The 18,051-nt window shown below is 41.7% G+C and overlaps 1 protein-coding gene across 1 annotated transcript in view; it reads left to right on the top strand.

Annotated features, from left to right (window-relative positions):
• Positions 1-1,618: 1,618 nt before the first annotated feature.
• Positions 1,619-18,051, top strand: part of LOC112612822 (zinc finger protein 93-like) — a 29,644-nt gene continuing 13,211 nt past the window's right edge. Inside the window, exons 1-2 of the mRNA XM_025367766.1 lie at positions 1,619-1,818; positions 16,887-17,013. Of these exons, the coding sequence (XP_025223551.1) occupies positions 1,816-1,818; positions 16,887-17,013 (130 nt within the window). The 5' untranslated portion in view covers positions 1,619-1,815. The remainder of the gene's footprint in view (positions 1,819-16,886; positions 17,014-18,051) is intronic.

Here is an 18,051-nt window from a genome sequence, read left to right on the forward strand (position 1 = left end):
CCAAAAAAAAAAAAAAAAAAAAAAAAAAAAAAAAAAAAAAAAAAAGATCAAGTCAAACAACAAAGCAAAGGTATGTTTAAAAAGTTTTAAAAAGGCCGGGCGCAGTGGCTCAAGCCTGTAATCCCAGCACTTTGGGAGGCCAAGGTGGGCGGATCATGACGTCAGAAGATCGAGACCATCCTGGCTAACATGGTGAAACCCCGTCTCTACTAAAAAAATACAAAAAACTAGCCGGGCGAGGTGGCGGGCGCCTGTAGTTCCAGCTACTCCGGAGGCTGAGGCAGGAGAATGGCGTGAACCGGGGAGACGGAGCTTGCAGTGAACCGAGATAGCGCCACTGCACTCCAGCCTGAGCAACAGAGCGAGACTCCGTCTCAAAAAAAAAAAAAAAAAAAAAGTTTTAAAAAGCGTGCGGTTGCGGTGGCTCACGCCTGTAATCCCAGCACTTTGGGAGGCTGATGCGGGCGGATCACCTGAGGTCAGAAGTTAGAGACCAGCCTGACAAATATGAAGAAACCCCGTCTATACTAAAAATACAAAATTAGCTGGGCGTGGTGACACATGCCTGTACTCCCAGCTACTCCGGAGGCTGAGGCAGGAGAATTGCTTGAACCTGGGAGGCAAATATTGTAGTGAGCCGAGATCGTGCCACTGCACTCCAGCCTGGGCAACAAGAGCAAAACTCCATCTTGAAAAAAAAAAAAAGTTTTTTTTTTAAATTATAAAAATTAAAAGGGGGAAATTGTAAAATACAATAATATTCCTCTTCAAAGGGTTAGTCTGTTAACTTGTTCTTTGTTCTCAGACTCAACTTTCTTGTTCTCCATGCCTCCTTACCCCTAGTTACTGTAACAACCTTGCTTCCCATCAGCTCTAATCAATAACTCACATCTATTCCCTTGATTACTCCGCACCCTTTCCACCCTTCAGAACCAAACGTCCTAGCACTGTGACTTATAGATGCCCCTTCCCTTCCTTATTTGGAAAAACATTTACACATAGCCAATTGGGTCAGTTTAGATTGTGCGGTCCAACCCCAGCCCATGGGGCAGTAACACAGAGGTAGAGACTTTACGTTAAAAAAAAAAAAAAAACCCTCCCTCCTTTGTTCAGGGTGCTCTTGCGAATCGTGATTAACGCAAATAAAAATCTTCTGCAGAAGTAAATTGCCTTACTAAAAAAACTTTTGCCTGAGTACTGGTTTCACTTTGCGCCACCGTATATTTTACTTCCAACCATATTATTAATATGACAACAAAATACTTCTGTTCACCGTCTCAATAACATTCAAAAAGAGAGAGTAAAAAAGAGAGAATTTTCCCATGCTCTGGGGTGGACGTGGCTCAGCTCAGGGAGGAAGCCCTGTTGAAAAGGTTGCAACTTATGCTGTTACTTGTCTTCACTCAGCCCAGCATCTGATCACATCTTCTGTCACTCAGGGCCTGAGGGGGCGGAGCCTTAAGCATTATCCATTCAGGGACGCTGGGCTGGAAACGTCCAATCAGGCACGCAGCCTGAGCGAACAGCCCAGCATCTGATCACGTCTTCTGTCACTCAGGGCCTGAGGGGTCGGGGCCTTAAGCATTATCCAATCAGGGACGCTGGGCTAGAAACGTCCAATCAGGCACGCAGCCGGAGCGAACAGGGCGGCTTCTGGTTTGGCGGGTCCTTTGTCTCTGGGTGCAGCCGGAGCTCCTGGTCTCCTGTTTACTGCTCTGTGTCCTGTACTCCTAGAGGCCCAGCCTCTGTGGCCCTGTGATCTGCAGGTATTGTGAGATCCACAGCTAAGACACCAGGACCCCTGGAAGCCTAGAAATGGTGAGAGTGCGGGTCGGACATCCCGAGCGAAGGGCAGGGGCTGGTTGGAACCGGTGGAAAGTGACGGTGGCGGGACTCAGGTATCCCCTTAGTCAGCTCCACAATTTGCTCCCCGAGTTCTCCTTGCCCAGCTGGGCCTCGGTTCGCTTCAGCCAAAAGATGGCGGCTGCGCTGACAGCCCAGCCCCCAGGCGTCCTGTCTCTTCACCGCGCGGTGACTATGCCCTGGCCTGGAGCCCTCTCTGGGCAGCTCTGCCCCCGCAGCGCCGCTTCTCTCCCAGATTGTGCAGGGACCACGGGAAGAGTCGTCAGGGGAGAATCTTGACTCGGAGTGCGGGTTCACGAATGGAAAGAGCTTTAGTGCCTTGGGTTCACAGTTTCTCTTTTCTATTAAAAATTTATGGGGCTGGGCGCGGTGGCTCATTCCGGTAATCCCAGCACTTTGGGAGGCCGAGGCAGGCGGATCACTTGAGGTAAGGAGTTGTTAGGACAAACTAAGCTCCTCTTCAAAGACTCAACTTCCTGGTCAGAAGTTGTAAAAATTGTAAATCAACCCTACCTCTTCTTCCGCCTTCTCCTTTTCTCAAAACATCGCGCGTTTATCCTATTTGGAAAAAGTTTGTGTCTAGCCCAACCGGGATCAGCTTAGATTGTGCTGTCCGACCCCAGCCTATATGGGAAGGACACAAAAATAGGAACTGCGTTAGGGTTAAATACCCCTTCCTGGCCCAGCGCGGTGGCTCATGCCTGTAATCCTAGCACTTTGTGAGGCCGTGGCGGGTGGATCACAAGGTCAGGCGTTGTAGGTCAGCCTGGCCAACATGGTGAAACCCCGTCTCTACTAAAAATACAAAAATTAGCCGGAGTTGGTGGCAGGCGCCTTTAGTAATCCTAGCTACTTGGGAGGCTGAGGCACTAGACTGGCTTGAACCTGGGAGGCGGGGTGCAGTGAGCCTGTATCTTGCCATTGTACTCCAGCCTTGGTGACAGAGTGAGACTGTCTAAAAAAAAAAAAAAGACATCTTAAAATGGCCTTCCCTTATGTAAAACAGTGTTTAAGTAATTTCACGGATTTTTCAAACACTGAGTTTCAAAAACCAAGTGAATAACTGATATGACAGTTAAAGCTTGAACCTGGTGACTCCAAGCTAAGGCTAATATTAAGCCTGAAACAGAAGGGTTTTTTTTTTTTTTTTTTTTGGACAGAGTTTTGCGTTTTGCTCTTGTCGCCCAGGTGGAGTGCAATGGCGTGACCATGGCTCACTGAAACCTCCACCTCCTGGGTTCAAGCGATTCTCCTGCCTCAGCCTCTCAAGTAGCTGGGATTACAGGCATGCACCATCATGCCTGGCTAATTTTGTATTTTTAGTAGAGACGGGTTTTCTCCATGTTGGTCAGGTTGGTCTCGAGCTCCCGACCTCAGGTGATCTGCCTGCCTTGGCCTCCTGAAGTGCTGGGATTACAGACGTGTTATTCTGAGAGAAGCTACAGAGCCTAAAAAGCTGGGGCCCCACAAACAGATGCAGTTAAGGTTAAGATGAAAGGAAACTGGAAGGCTCTTTTTTTTTTTTTTTTTTTTTTTGAGACGTCCCCTGTCGCCCAGGCTGGAGTAAGCTCACTGCAAGCTCCGCCTCCCGGGTTCACGCCATTCTCCTACCTCAGCCTCCCGAGTAGCTGGAACTACAGGCACCCACCACCACGCCCAGCTAATTTTTAAAAATATTTTTTTAGTAGAGACGGGGTTTCACTGTGTTAGCCAGGATGATCAATCCTGACCTCGTGATCCACTCGCCTCGGGCTCCCAAAGTGCTCGGATTACGGCCATGAGCCACCATGCCTGGCCTTTGGGAGGATCTTACTGATGATGAAGTTGTTATTGTTTTGAGGAACATTTTAGACTTTGTAAAATAAAAACGTTAAATTTATGTTAAAAATGAATTTCAAAAAAGTATTACAGCAGGAGGAAGTACCAACTAACTATAAGATCTTTATGGCTTGCAAAAATGTAGGCAGAAAAGGGCTTTTCTCCCTAGGGAGGAGCAAATAAGATTAGAAAGGAGGTGGGAGGAGAATAGCAAATGGAGGGTGAAAAAGTCAGATTTTACATCAGAGAATGTCTTATGCTGAAATCTCGTTCTTAGGAGGGATGTAAAATGGGATGTAAAATGGAATGTATGTTGACTCAGAGTGAGGGTAGCTCAAAGTTCAGGAGCCTGAGGGAGAGAGATAAACTTAAGTAAAGTTTGATTAAGAAATATTTTATTTTATGCCTGGCCCAGTGGTTTATGCCGTAATCCCAGCACTTTGGGAGGCCAAGATGGGCAGGTCACTAGGTCAGGAGATTGATACCATCCTGGCCAACGTGGTGAAACTCCGTCGCTACTAAAAATACAAAAGTTAACTCGGTGTGGTGGCCCGCACCTGTATTCCCAGGTACTCAGGAGGCTGAGGCAGGAGAATTGCTAGAACCCGAGAAGCAGAGGTTGCAGTGAGCCAGATCAAGCCAGGGCACTCCATCCTGGAGACAGAGCGAGACTCTGTCTCAAAACAAACAAACAAGAAAACAAAAAAAATTTTACTTCAGACCAGGCACAGGCAGTGGTTCACACCTGTAATCCAGGCACTTTGGGAGGCAGAGGCAGGTGGATCATCTGAGGTCAGGAGTTCGAGACCAGCCTGGCCAACATGGTAGAACCCTGTGTCTACTACAAATACAAAAACTAGCCTAGTGTGGTGGCAGGTGCCTGTAATCCTAGAAACTTGGGAGGCAGAGGCAGGAGAATTGCTTGAACCCTGCAGGCAGAGGTTGCAGTGAGCCAAGATTGCGCCCCTGCACTCCAGCCTGGGCAACAGAGCGAGATTCTGGCTCAAAAAAAAAAAAAAAAGAAATATTTTATTTTGACCACTGAAGACAAATTCAGCTGATATTTTAAAATAAGAAATAGGAGGAAATGTGCAGAGTGTGTGTCTGGCTGTGTGATAGGTAAGAAAAGAGAGCAATATCTAAGTCATAAGGGGAAGAGTATTTCTTTCTATAAACTATCTCTAGAGCACACAAACGATGGAGAATTTTATTTTTATTTTTATTTTTATTTTTTTTGAGGCAGATTCTTGCTCTGTCACCCAGGCTGGAGTGCAGTGGCATGATCTTGGCTCACTGCAACCTCCGCCTCCAGGGTTCAAGCGATTCTCCTGCCTCAGCCTCCTAAGTAGCTGGGATTACAGGAGCCCGCCACCACGCCCGGCTAATTTTTGTATTTTTAGTAGAGATGGGGTTTCACAGTGTTGGCCAGGCTGGTCTAGAACTCCTGACCTTATGATCCACCCACCTCGGCCTCCCAAAGTGCTGGGATTACAGGCATGAGCCACCGTGCCCGGCCGGAGAATTTTATTAATTACAAATATTTTCCAGGATTATCTATGTGTTTCATCTTTCCCCATCTCTTTTCTTTGTTCTATGCATTTCTTCCTTTTGGCTTTTCCTGGGCTGCATCTTATATATGAAACCAGTAAACATAACTACAGTGTTTTTGCTGAGTTCTGTGAGTATCTCTACCAAATTACTGAATTTCACTGAGGTGATAGACCCCAGTTTTTAAACAGTAGCTCAGAAGCGTAGATGGGCCCATGGGGTTTGTTGCTGGCGTCTGCAGTGAGGACAGTGTTGTGGAATCAAGCCCTGAATCAGGGTCTGTGCTGACTCTGGGTAGTGTCAGAATTCCAATGTTAGACAATGAGTTGGTGTTGGAGAATTGTTTGATGTTCATCAAACTACAGATTTGGTGCCAGAAAAAAGATATCATGGAGGTCTGGCTTGGAATAAAACTCTGGGTGTTTGGGAACGGGAGGCTCTGCTCTCCTATACACAGGCTGTCACACTGCCCATTGTCCTGTAATTCCACGTCTTCTCCCAGGGTGACAGATGACTGAAAACTTAGAGAAAAGGAGCTTCACCGTGGTATTTTTGATCTGTGTTTTGTGAAGAACCCACAAGTGTCTACAAGTCCCCTGGCATATCCCAAACCCCAGATACTGAATCTGTAGCAGCAACCTGTTTTCTCCACCAACCTAGGATCTGGACCAGCTGTTCATAATCTCATCTTCCTGTATTCACACAGAAATAAATTAGTACAGCCCTACCTGGGTCACTCTCTGTAGCAAAAATCAGTCCTTTCACCTACATTGCGCTCTCTCCTACTCAGGGATTTATTTTTTTTCTTTTAGCTTTTATTTTTGGTTTGGGGTGCACATGTGGGTTTGTTATACAGCTAAAATTATGTTATTGGGATTTGGCGTGCAGATTATTTTTTCACTGAGGTACTAAACATAGCACCAAACAGGTATCTTTTCTGATCCTCTTACTCCCCCCACCCTCCACCCTCAACTAGGCCTCAGTGTCTGTTGTTTTCTCTTTCTGTTTATGTGTTCTTATTATTTAGTTCTTACTTGTAAATAACAACATGCATTTGGTTTTCTGTTTCTGCATTAGTTTTCTAAGAATAATGGCCTCCAGCTTCATCAATGTTATTGCAAAGAACATGATCTTTTTTTAATGGCCACAGAGTATTCCATGATGTTTATGTACCATATTTTGTTTTTACTGAATCTTTTACTTTATTTTCGGAGACAGGGTCTCACTTATGGCCCAGGCTCGAGTGCCATGGCATAATATTGGCTTACTTTAGCCTCAACCTCCCAGGCTCAAGGAATTCTCTCCTATCTCATCCTCCCAAGTAGCTGAAACTACATGTATGCATAACCACACCTGGCCAATTTTTCTTTTCTTTCTTTCTTTTTTTTTTTTTGATTTTCTGTGGAGACAGAATTTTGCCGTGTTGCCAGGCTGGTCTCAAATTTCTAAGCTCAGGCGATCCACCAACCTCAGTCTCTGCTTCCCAAAGTGCTGGGATTACAGGTATGAGCCACCGCATCTGACCATACCATATTTTCTTTATCCATTCTACCATTGATAGGCATTTATGGCCTGTCCGTGTCTTTGCTGTTTTGAATAGTGCTGCAGTGAACATGCATGCAGATGTGTCTTTATAATAATTTATATTTGTTTGGGTATATACCCAATTATAAGGTTCCTAAGTCAAATGATAATTCTGTTTTTAGTTCTGTGAGGAATCGCCACACTGCTTTTTTTTTTTTTGAGACGGAGTCTGGCGCTGTGTCACCCAGGCTGGAGTGCAGTGGCGCGATCTCCGCTCACTGCAAGCTCCGCCTCCCAGGTTCACGCCATTCTCCTGCCTCAGCCTCCGAGTAGCTGGGACTACAGGCGCCCGCCACCACGCCCGGCTAGTTTTTTGTATTTTTAGTAGAGACGGGGTTTCACCATGTTAGCCTGGATGGTCTCGATCTCCTGACCTCGGCCACACTGCTTTTTATAGTTGTTGAACTAATTTATACTCCCACCAGGAGAGTATAAGCATCTCCTTTCTCTGCAACCTTGCCAGCATCTGTTATTTTTTGACTTTTTAAAAATAGCCATTCTGACTGGTGTGAGGTGGTATCTCATTGTGGTTTTTCTTTAATTTCTCTAATGATTAGTGATGAACTTTTTTTCATATGCTTGTTAGTCACATGTATGCCTGCTTTTGAAAAGCATTTGTTTGTGTTTTTTTGTTTACTTTTTAATGAGGTTGTTTGGTTTTTTCTTGTAAAATTGTTTAAGTTCTTAATAAATTCTGGATATTAGACCTTAGAGGCAAAGTTTGCAAATATTTTCTTTTATTCGGTAGATTTTCTGTTTACTCAGTTTCCTTTGCTGTGAAAACTTCTTTAGTTTAAATAGGTCCCATTTGTCAATTTTTGCTTTTGTTGCAGTTGCTTTTCGTAGCTTCATCATGAAGTCTTTGCCAATTTCTGTGTCTAGAATGGTATTTCCTAGTTATCTTGCAGGATTTCTTATAATTTTAAGTTTTTCATTTAAGTGTTTAATTTGTTTTGAATTGATTTTTGTATATAGTGTAATGAAGGGGTCCAGTTTCAGTCTTCTACATAGTGCTAAGTAGTTATTTCAGCACCATTTATGAAATAAATAACTCTTCCCACATTTCTCTTGTTAGCTTTGGCAAAAATCTGATGGTTGTAGGAGGGCGGCATTATTTCTGGGCTCTCTATTCTGTTGCGTTGGTCTTGTGCACTCATGGATTTTTTATAACACCTTCTCTCTTCTGCTTTTCCCCCCATAAACATTCTTTCAAGTGCATCTATTGTGCAAAATTCAGGTGTCTAAGAGTTCAAAAATTCTTTAAAAAGTTCCAAAAGAATATTTTACTATTCTCTCTTTAGGGTTTTAGATTATATGTAGATGTTTTCCTCTGCTTTTTAAAAAATATATGTAAATCATATTAACAGCTAAATGAACTTTTTGTAATTTTTTCTGACCCCAGATTGTCTTTATCTAGTACTTCAGATTTGTTGCTTTGTTTTGGCTTCTGAAAAGTTTATTTTTTCCAGTTTTAGTCCTTTAAAGTAGACACTGATTTGTTTAGATAAAAGCTCATTTTAAGAGCACACAGAAGCTTAGCACAAGAATAGGATTAAATTTAGCAATACCGAATGATAAAGACTAAAAGATACTAAGTACCATTGACAGAAACCTGATTATTCAAGTTAATTATCCAATATTTGCAGACTGAAGTGCTTTGTATACTGCAAAAGCAAGAACAATTCAGTGCGTAAACTGAACAGTGGAGTCTGTAGTTGTAGCTTGCTTTCTATTTATTACTTCAGAACAATTAGCATAGTTATGTGTAGTGTTTGCAGACAACCTGCATTCATGTAAATTAAACAGTATTTTCTTTTTTTTTTGAGACGGACTCTCACTCTGTTGCCCAGGCTGGAGTGTAGTGGCATGATCTCAGCTCACTGCAACTGCTCGCTCCCGGGTTCAAGTGATTCTCCTGCTTCAGCCTCCCAAATAACTGGGATTACATGCATCACCACACGTGGCTAAGCTTTCGTATTTTTAGCAGAGATGGGGTCTTACCATGTTCACCAGCTTGATCTTGAACTCCTGACCTCAGGTGATCACCTGCCACAGCCTTCCAACGTGCTAGAATTACAGGCGTGAGCCATAAACAGTAAACAATAGTATGAATATAAAGCCGTAATACTGACTTTGAATAAATCACTTAAATGGTTATTTTAATATTGTTATTTATACTTTTGAAATAGAAAGTGTTTTAACTGAAGTTTAGTTGCAATTTTTAAAAATGCTACATACATTACTACTAGTACATTAAAATATTCATACTTATTTATATCTAATATCCAAAGAAAATTTACTACCAAACTGTTAGAGCAGATATTAGTTTGACATGTTTATTACTTTATTCAATAGGGATAATTATGAGTAAACACAATTTTAGTATCTTTTATTTCACTAAATTGGAATGCTGCTCTTATAGGACAAATAAAGACATGTGATGTGGCCACTAAAAACCATAATAGTTCTTCAGTTAACTATGTTGCAAGATCTAATATATTGCACTATATGAACACGGTCAGATTCTATTTCTTCATCAGAAAGTGTTGGAAGTTGACAGACGATTTCCATATGGAACCCCCATTCAATGGCTAGAAAATGAGACAGCAGCAGAGATGGAAAAGAAACTTTATAAAATTTTTTTGAAAATATGCCCTCTTTCTTCATAATGCTCATGTTTCTCATACCGAGAGTAGCTGTGCACTTTGGGTGTTTAGAAAGAAATTGCTTTTAGGGGAATATTTTCTGACTGATCAATCTTATATCTAACCTGAGCTTTTTCTTAAGATCTTTTTAACTTTTTTCTCTCAAAATCTTGCTCAGATGGAGATCTGGTTTTCTCTCTAATGCTTTGGGTGTCTGTTTCAGAAACCTATTAGTATCCCATGGTGTCTGAATGACGTGGGCTGTCACAGTGAGAACTTTTGGAGCTATCTCTATCTGGACTCATGCTGAAAATTCAGAAGTATTTTTGCCTGCACCATTCAGAAGTATTTTTTCATGTCGCCATTATAAGTAGAAACTGGGGCTGAAACACTGCTCACATTCTGATTATTGTTAAGGTGAAATTCTATCCACGACACCTGCAGGCTCTCCTGCAGCTCAGACATCACTCTCTGATGTGACACTAGAATGCTGTTGTGGCAAATGGGGTTCACATAAAATGAGAGCTGTGCTCTGGGCTGTGCCTCAGTGGCAGATGGTAGTGGTAAAGAGAGGACACTAGCACTCAGGAGAAAGCAAACAGGAGTGCTGTAGCCCAGTGCCAGGGAGTACAGAGCCACTGGTCTAAAATGGAAATAGCCAAAAAGATAGAACACTATTCAGCCATTTTTGTAGCAGAGTGAAAGCCTAGCTTCAGCAGGCACCTGGCTTCAAGCTACTAAATTACCCGCTTTCATGAATATGTGAAAAGTTTATTTGTCATTGAATATAAGCAACTAGCATACACAGATGACCTCTTCAATCTCCAGGTGAATTTAGGATGAACTATATGTATGACATGGTGCTGGAAATTCTTCTACTTGTGGACTAATTATGATGACCATCTTTCTGACTTTGCAGTCTTTTATAAGCAGATTGACGATGATGTGTGTCACATTCAAGTTTAATTGTGTAATAAAACCATTTTCTTTCTGCTCTGTTATTGTGGAGTTTCTCTGAAAATAGAGAAAATTTTTCTTTTAACTATTGTTTCCACACAGTGTCTAGAATTACCAGACATGATATAAACACATAAGGTGCCAACCAGAATTTACTGTAGAGGGGACTTTCCCTCTCAGATTTTGAGTCAATTCACCCTTGTGCAGCAAAGTGAATGCTGTCCCTTAAATATGCACGTGGAATTTTGTCTCTGCCTATTTGGTATTGATAGTCCTCTACTGTCACTTCTAGAGAGGCTAGACCCAATTTCTACAAACTTCACAGAGCAGCAATTAATCATTTTACATTTTTCAGTGACTCTTGTATCTTCAAATTTGAAACTGATTCAGAAACTACAGAGCCCAGAAACCCAATCAGAGTAACATGTGTGCACTGAATGGACATGTAGACATGAGAATCTCCACTTTCCCCTTCCTCCTCTTGCTAAATGCTCACAAATCTACAGGTAAACACCTGCGGCTACTCCAGCCATTCAGGCCCTAAACTTGAAGCTCCAGAGTTTGAATCCAGGTCTTGAAATTTGAGGAAAAAAAAGTTTATCTAAAAAATGCAAGTCCTTTTGGTTATCAAACTCAGAGAGACATTAAAATGAAAGTACTGGCCGGGCGTGGTGGCTCACACCTGTAATTCCAACACTTTGGGAGGCCGAGGCATGTGGATCATGAGGTCAGGAGATTGAGACTATCCTGGCTAACACAGTGAAACCCCATCTCTACTAAAAATACAAAAAATTAACCGGGCGTGATGGTGGCGCCTGTCATCCCAGCTACTCGGGAGGCTGAGGCAGGAGAATGGCATGAACCCGGCAGGCGGAGCTTGCAGTGAGCTGAGATTGCACCATTGCACTCCAGTCTGGGCAACAGAGCGAGACTCAGTCTCAAAAAAAAAAAAAAAAAGTACCGTTATGTCTTTCTCTCCCCCCTTTGAACTATGTATTCATCTCTTGAAACTGTTCACGATTGCCACAGGTAACTATAAATTAAACTAATAATGCCACATTAGACACTATATCCCATACCCTAAACCATAATGATATATATGTAATCAATAATCGATGTTCTGTAAATAAATAAAAATTCCTGACAATCGACCGTATCAGCCCACTCTCTGTCCCTGTCTTGTTGTCCTTACAAATCATCTTGTAACTGATGGTAATCAAAATGTAGATTCCAGGCAACTTGAATCTTTGCTCCCAGGTTATAATCCTTAAGCTTGACCCAAGTAAACTGTATACTTATATTCATGTTCTATCAGCTTTTTAAAAAAAATGTAGACTTATCATTTAGAATGTGCGAGAGTAGCCTCTATGAGGGGATCTCTCCTTTGATTGTACTCCACTTGCTGTAACACCAAAAGATGCAGAGCCAGGTGGATCCTACCTGGAATCTGCAGATAAGGTCTGGCTTCTGCCTGGGATTTACGGGAAAGGACCGAAATTTGGATTGAGAATGTACAGAAAATGAACAAAAGTCATTTTCTGCATTGTGAAATGTAAACATAGGCATCTTACAGCCCGCATGTGGGAGTGTGGCTCTTTGAGATTTTTCACATCTTGTTCATTGGCCTACTACAGTTTTATGAGGGGCTCCAGGAGAAAATAGAATCTGATGGCAGAATCTGTAAGTGTAAATAAGCATCTTAGGAGGGTGAGAGCGAGGCCACAAAGTATCCAGAGTCATGACCACAATTATATTTAGCTGTAAAATGTAAGACTAGAGTAGAGTATTTTTGCTCTTTCTCTTACCCAAGAGCTAGCAAATCAGAATGGGTGGTCCATGTTCTGGAGCTCTACCAGGGCAGTTCTATTTTCTATTTAGAGTCAGCCTGAGTCTCTGCAGCCTGGGTTATCATTGGGCCATGAGGCCCAGGTCACTGGGAATTCTCTCACAATCATCCAGTTGTCTTTGAAGCATTTGAGGATGTCCAGAGCAGAATTGTGTCAGGCTGACAAGAGTGGTTAATTCTGCTTCTGTCTCAGTGTAAGAGAAATGAGTCATTCTGTGTTTGTTCATTCCCTCATACAAGAGATATCTTTGGTTGGTATCCAGATGAGAGTTTCTCCAGTTTCCTGGTACCTGGATAATAAGAAGATCTGGAGACCCAGATAGATAAACTAGTTACTTCCACTTCATATGGGCATTAAAAAAATACATGAAGCAGCCATATTTCCTACAGTCCAGAAACTTTTAGTCTAGACTAGCAACTGGATAAATAATTGAATTATGCATCATATGGTTGGTATAATAAATAGATGTGTCAAAAAATCTTGGGCTTTATTTAGACCACTTTCTTTATATTGTTGTGACTTCTGATGTCTACACCTGAAGGGAGATTTATGAATAAAAGAATTGTTACAAATTATTATTATTTTTTTTGAGATGGTGTTTCACTCTGTCACCCAGTCTGGAGTGTAGTGGCACGATCTCGGCTCACTGCAAACTCTGCCGCCCAGGCTCAAGTTACTTTCCCTCCTCAGCCTCCCGAGGAGCTGGGATTACAGGTGCCTGCCACTGCGCCCAGCTAATTTTTGTATTTTTACTAGAGGCTGGGTTTCATCATCTTGATCAGGCTGGTCTTTAATTGCTGACCTCGTTTTGCACTCGCCTCAGCCTCCCAAAGTCTTGAGATTACAAGCGTGAGCCACTGCTCTCGGCCATATATTTTCTATTTCTTTTACCTTGCTAACTGTAGATAGTTTTATTTTCTAATAAAATTACCCTAGAAAACCTTAAGGGATTTGTTTAAATTGCATATTAGTATATAGTATAAAGTTGTCAGGGCAGTGACTAGAAAAGATAAAAACTACAGAAACTCTGGGATTTAAGTTTCTTTTAGGTAAGCTTAGAAACAAGACAAAACTGGAAGTACCCTAGTTGCATAGAGAACAGAATTATACAAAGGGTTCCCACCCTGCCCCAGACGTGTTCAGATTCATCCTTTTTGGAGGCCTTAGTTAGGTCTGAACCTACCCTGGAGTATTGCCTCACAGAACTAATTAGAGGAGATCAGAGTTTTGGCTGCTGAATCCTGCTCCCTTTCTAGAGCTGGTGCTCACAATTTCCTGAAATTCAAAAGCAGATAAATGGGAAAAATAAAGTATGTGTTGTACGGTCTTTGTTTTTAAATTTTTATTAAAACTAGTGCAGAGACATTCTATTTAGCAACTTGTTTTCTATTCCTGCAGATCCAGTAGTTGCTCCACAAGTCAAAAAAAGTAAATATAAACAGAATGAAATTTTCTCTATATTACATTAAACTCTTCCTTTCTATATCTCTTTCATCTGTCTATATTTAGCTTTTATTCTATACAATTTTTTAAAAAATTCGATGACAGAGAAACAGAAGAAAAAATAAAAATGCTGGGCCCTTTATCTAAATCCTGAAAATTATGAAACCCTTAGTACCAGTTCCCAGAGTGTTAAGAGAATTAAATAACATAATGTGTTATGCCCAGCACAGTGTTCTGATTCATACTCTTGAGCACATAGTGCCTACTTAATAAACATTGCATTAGTACATGTGTACATGTTGTTTTTTAAATACAGACTTATTCAAATATTGCTGCCTTCTGTTTCCTCTATAAATTTTTTTTTTTTTTTTTGAGACGGAGTCTCGCTCTGGAGTGCAGTGGCCGGATCTCAGCTCACTGCAAGCTCCGCCTTTCAGGTTCACGCCATTCTCCTGCCTCAGCCTCCTGAGTAGCTGGGACTATAGGCGCTCGCCACCTCGCCCGGCTAGTTTTTTTGGTATTTTTTAGTAGAAACGGGGTTTCACCAGGTTAGCCAGGATGGTCTCGATCTCCTGACCTTGTGATCCACCCGTCTCGGCCTCCCAAAGTGCTGGGATTACAGGCTTGAGCCACCGCGCCCGGCCTCCTTTTTGAGTTTTAAAGAGCCAGGAAAAAATATAAAACTTTTAAATGGAAATGGGCTGTCCTTATTTGTACTAGAAGTATTTGGTTACGGCAAGAGTGCTAAGTGTAAGGGACCCTGTGCTGTTCATGCTTTCTCTAACCAATGCTAATAATGAACCAGGGGGAAGCAACATCAGCATTGACAGGGGACTTGTTTAAAACACTCATTCATAAACCCTTTTCAAACATACAGAATCACATTACAGAATGTGCGGCCACAATTATCAAGTGATTTATAAGCTCGTTAAAGCTTTAGAGGCAATGCTTAGCTTAGTGTTTATCAGCCCAGGCTTCTCTTCAGGATCACATGGCTGATATGCAGAAATCTCTTGTGCCCAGGCTTCAAAATACATTCATGAGAGTTAAGTTCCACCTTTGCACTACAGGGTGGTCACAGGGCTTATTCTATTTGGGTTTGGTAGGGACAGGTCATTGTGGTGCATGTTTCCATTACTGTAGCAAAAATTGCTGGTGTCTATGGCACGGGAGGGCACCTGAGGACAGGAAAAGAGAAACTTATATTTGCATCTTCATGGAGCAGCTCATTGTTCCTGAATTTCTTCTGTTTTAAAGGACAGAAATGGGTGGCCTTTTCTGTCTTTTTCTGCTAGATGATGTCATGCTAGCAGGTAAACATGTGGTACACTTTTAAAGACATATTCTCGAGATGCAGGTGTAATTTGTACAGAGAATCTCATCTGAGAAGAAACTCCAGAGGAGCAGAAAGAAAAAAAATGGCTTTTCCTCAGGTAAACATGTGTCAGATGAAGAGCTGCATCCACTCTTCCTCCTGGACTGCCATGGGTTTAGTACTCACAAACCTTTACTTCTCTACTTGTGTTTTTCCTCCCTGAGTTTGATTTAATTACTTCTTAAAATTCCTATGATAGTCAAAGGTCTTTGAAAAATATTTCTTTTATATATCCCACAGACTTCTGTACATTCTGTGTGTAATAGCTTCTTATATGCCATGCAGAATTATCAGCAAGAATTTATGATCCACAATATTAAAAATATTCCCTTTGTGGCTGTTGAACATGGAAAGATGTGGATACTCAAGATTTATATTGGGGAAAATTGTGGTCCTTGGTAAAGATGGTAAAGTAAAAGCCTCCATTTATGTGTTCCATTAGCTCTATGCAGAACAGGATTCAGAAAATGCTTATTTAAATAGGGTGGAATTTATTACCCAGAAAGTTCTGAAAAAAAATTATTAGGAGATAACTGTTCTCTAGGGTGCTAAATGAAGCCTACTTAAAATTACTACTAAAAATTACAGAACGTAGGAGTTAACAGTATTTTGAAGTTTGCATAAAACTGATGTTTCTTTATGGTTAAATTCAGATTATAATTTATGTTATTTGGGAGGAATATTTCAATAGTGATGCTGTGTTCTTCTGTGAGCATTAACACATCATAAAAATTTGCCCTAGTGCAGTTAATGGTTAATGAGTCACTTGGCGAAGTAGCTCTCTGACAGATTTTTTCCACTATAGTTAATTATTTTTTCTCTTCATTGTTAAGCATCCTTATGCAGCAGATTTGCATAAACCATCACATTTAGTCTGGCAGTTGTCCTTTTTTCTTTTTTTCCTACATAATTTTCTATGGAAAATGAAGGCTGTTATCTTCGTTTATAGGCCAGAAAAACTTGGAAAAACACAGGCTCTTCCACTTACTGGATGTTTGACAAAATATCCTTCTTGAGCCAAAAACATTGACATTATTGGTGAGCTTGTTACAAATTCAAAAAATCAGACTTCATTCCAGGTCTTCTGGGGAAAAAACCCCACATAACAAGGTCTTCAGCTTATTGTACATATTAAAATTTGAGCGGTGCCTTCTAACTCAACATGTCTTCTCGGCCGGGCGCGGTGGCTCAAGCCTGTAATCCCAGCACTTTGGGAGGCCGAGACGGGCGGATCACGAGGTCAGGAGATCGAGACCATCCTGGCTGACACGGTGAAACCCCGTCTCTACTAAAAAATACAAAAAACTAGCCGGGCGAGGTGGCGGGCGCCTGTAGTCCCAGCTGCTCGGGAGGCTGAGGCAGGAGAATGGCGTAAACCCGGGAGGCGGAGCTTGCAGTGAGCTGAGATCTGGCCACTGCACTCCAGCCTGGGCCACAGAGCGAGACTCCGTCTCAAAAAAAAAAAAACAAAAAAAAAACATGTCTTCCCCATATGAAAAATATTCACATCTGATTCTGTATGATGTAAATATAGCACTCAAAAATGTACATGTTCATGCCCTTAATTTTATACTTTATTATCTAGAAAAATATCATATATGAACTGATGTTATGGATCTTATGCTGCCCTTTTTTTCTCAGAGAATACATTAGAGAATATTTCTGTGTTGAAAATTATTTTATTGGATAATTTGAGTCCTATAAGTCAGAACCACTTCTCTTTGCTCTCTAATTTCACCTTAGGTCAAAATAAAAATTCTGCCCATGGCCACTTGGTACAAATGTGTGTCTGTGTTTGTGTTTCAGGGACCATTGCAATTTAGAGATGTGGCCATAGAATTTTCTCTGGAGGAGTGGCATTGCCTGGACACTGCACAGCGAAATCTATATAAGAATGTGATGTTAGAGAACTACAGTAACCTGGTCTTCCTTGGTGAGGATAACTTTAATACATAATTCATAATATACCCGAAAGGTTTTATTTCTCTTTTTTTGTAGAATGTTTTTTAGTAATTTATTCTTTGCGTAAAGGAGTTTCAGATCCATTTTTTCCAGAAAATCTTCAGAATTTGTTCATTTAGAAAAGAGTATCTTCAGTGCTTCTGGCCTGTAATCCCAGCACTTTGGGAGGCTGGGGTGGGGGGATTGCCTGAGGCCAGGAGTTTGAGACCAGCCTGGCCAACATGGTCAAACCCCATCTCTACTAAAAATACAAAAAATTAGCCATGCATGGTGGCACACGGCTGTAATCCCAGCTACTTCGGAGGGTGAGGCAGGAGAATTGCTGGAACCCAGGATGCAGAGGTTGCTGTGAGCCGAGATCGCGCCATTGCACTCCACCTGGACGACAGAGCAAGATTGTGTCTCAAGAAAAAAAATGTTTTCTTCAAGATGTTTCATCTTAATCCAATCTTTCCACATTCCTGAGTTGAGTTGAGAGGTTTCCACATTCCTGAAACCTCTTCAAGTTTCCATAAACTGATGTTTCATCTTAATCCAATCTTTCCACATTCCTGAGTTGAGCTGTATTTTTCACTCTAAATTAGTGGTAATTGCAAAAATTTACTGACATAAAATATTGTAGCCCCCACCTGAAAATCTAAATGCCACCACCAATTTTTGATTCCGTAGTACCAGGTAGTAAAATTAAGAAACCTACAAATTGGAAGTATTTTCTTTTTCCTTTTTTTATTTATATTTTTGAGATGGAGTCTTGCTCTGTTGCCCAGGCTGGAGTGCAGTGGCGTGATCTTGGCTTACTGCAACCTCCGACTCCTGGGTTCAAGCAATTCTCCTGCCTCAGTCTCCCGAGTAGCTGGGACTACAGGCATGCGTTACCATGCTTGGCTGAGTTTTATATTTTTAGTAGAGATGGGGTTTCACCATGTTTCCCAGGCTGGTCTCCAACTCCTGACTTCGTGATCCGCCCGCCTTGGCCTCCCCCTGACCTTGTGTTCCACCCGCTTTGGCC

The sequence above is a fragment of the Theropithecus gelada genome, chromosome 19 (assembly GCF_003255815.1).
Source record: "Theropithecus gelada isolate Dixy chromosome 19, Tgel_1.0, whole genome shotgun sequence".
Taxonomy (NCBI): Eukaryota; Metazoa; Chordata; class Mammalia; order Primates; family Cercopithecidae; genus Theropithecus; species Theropithecus gelada.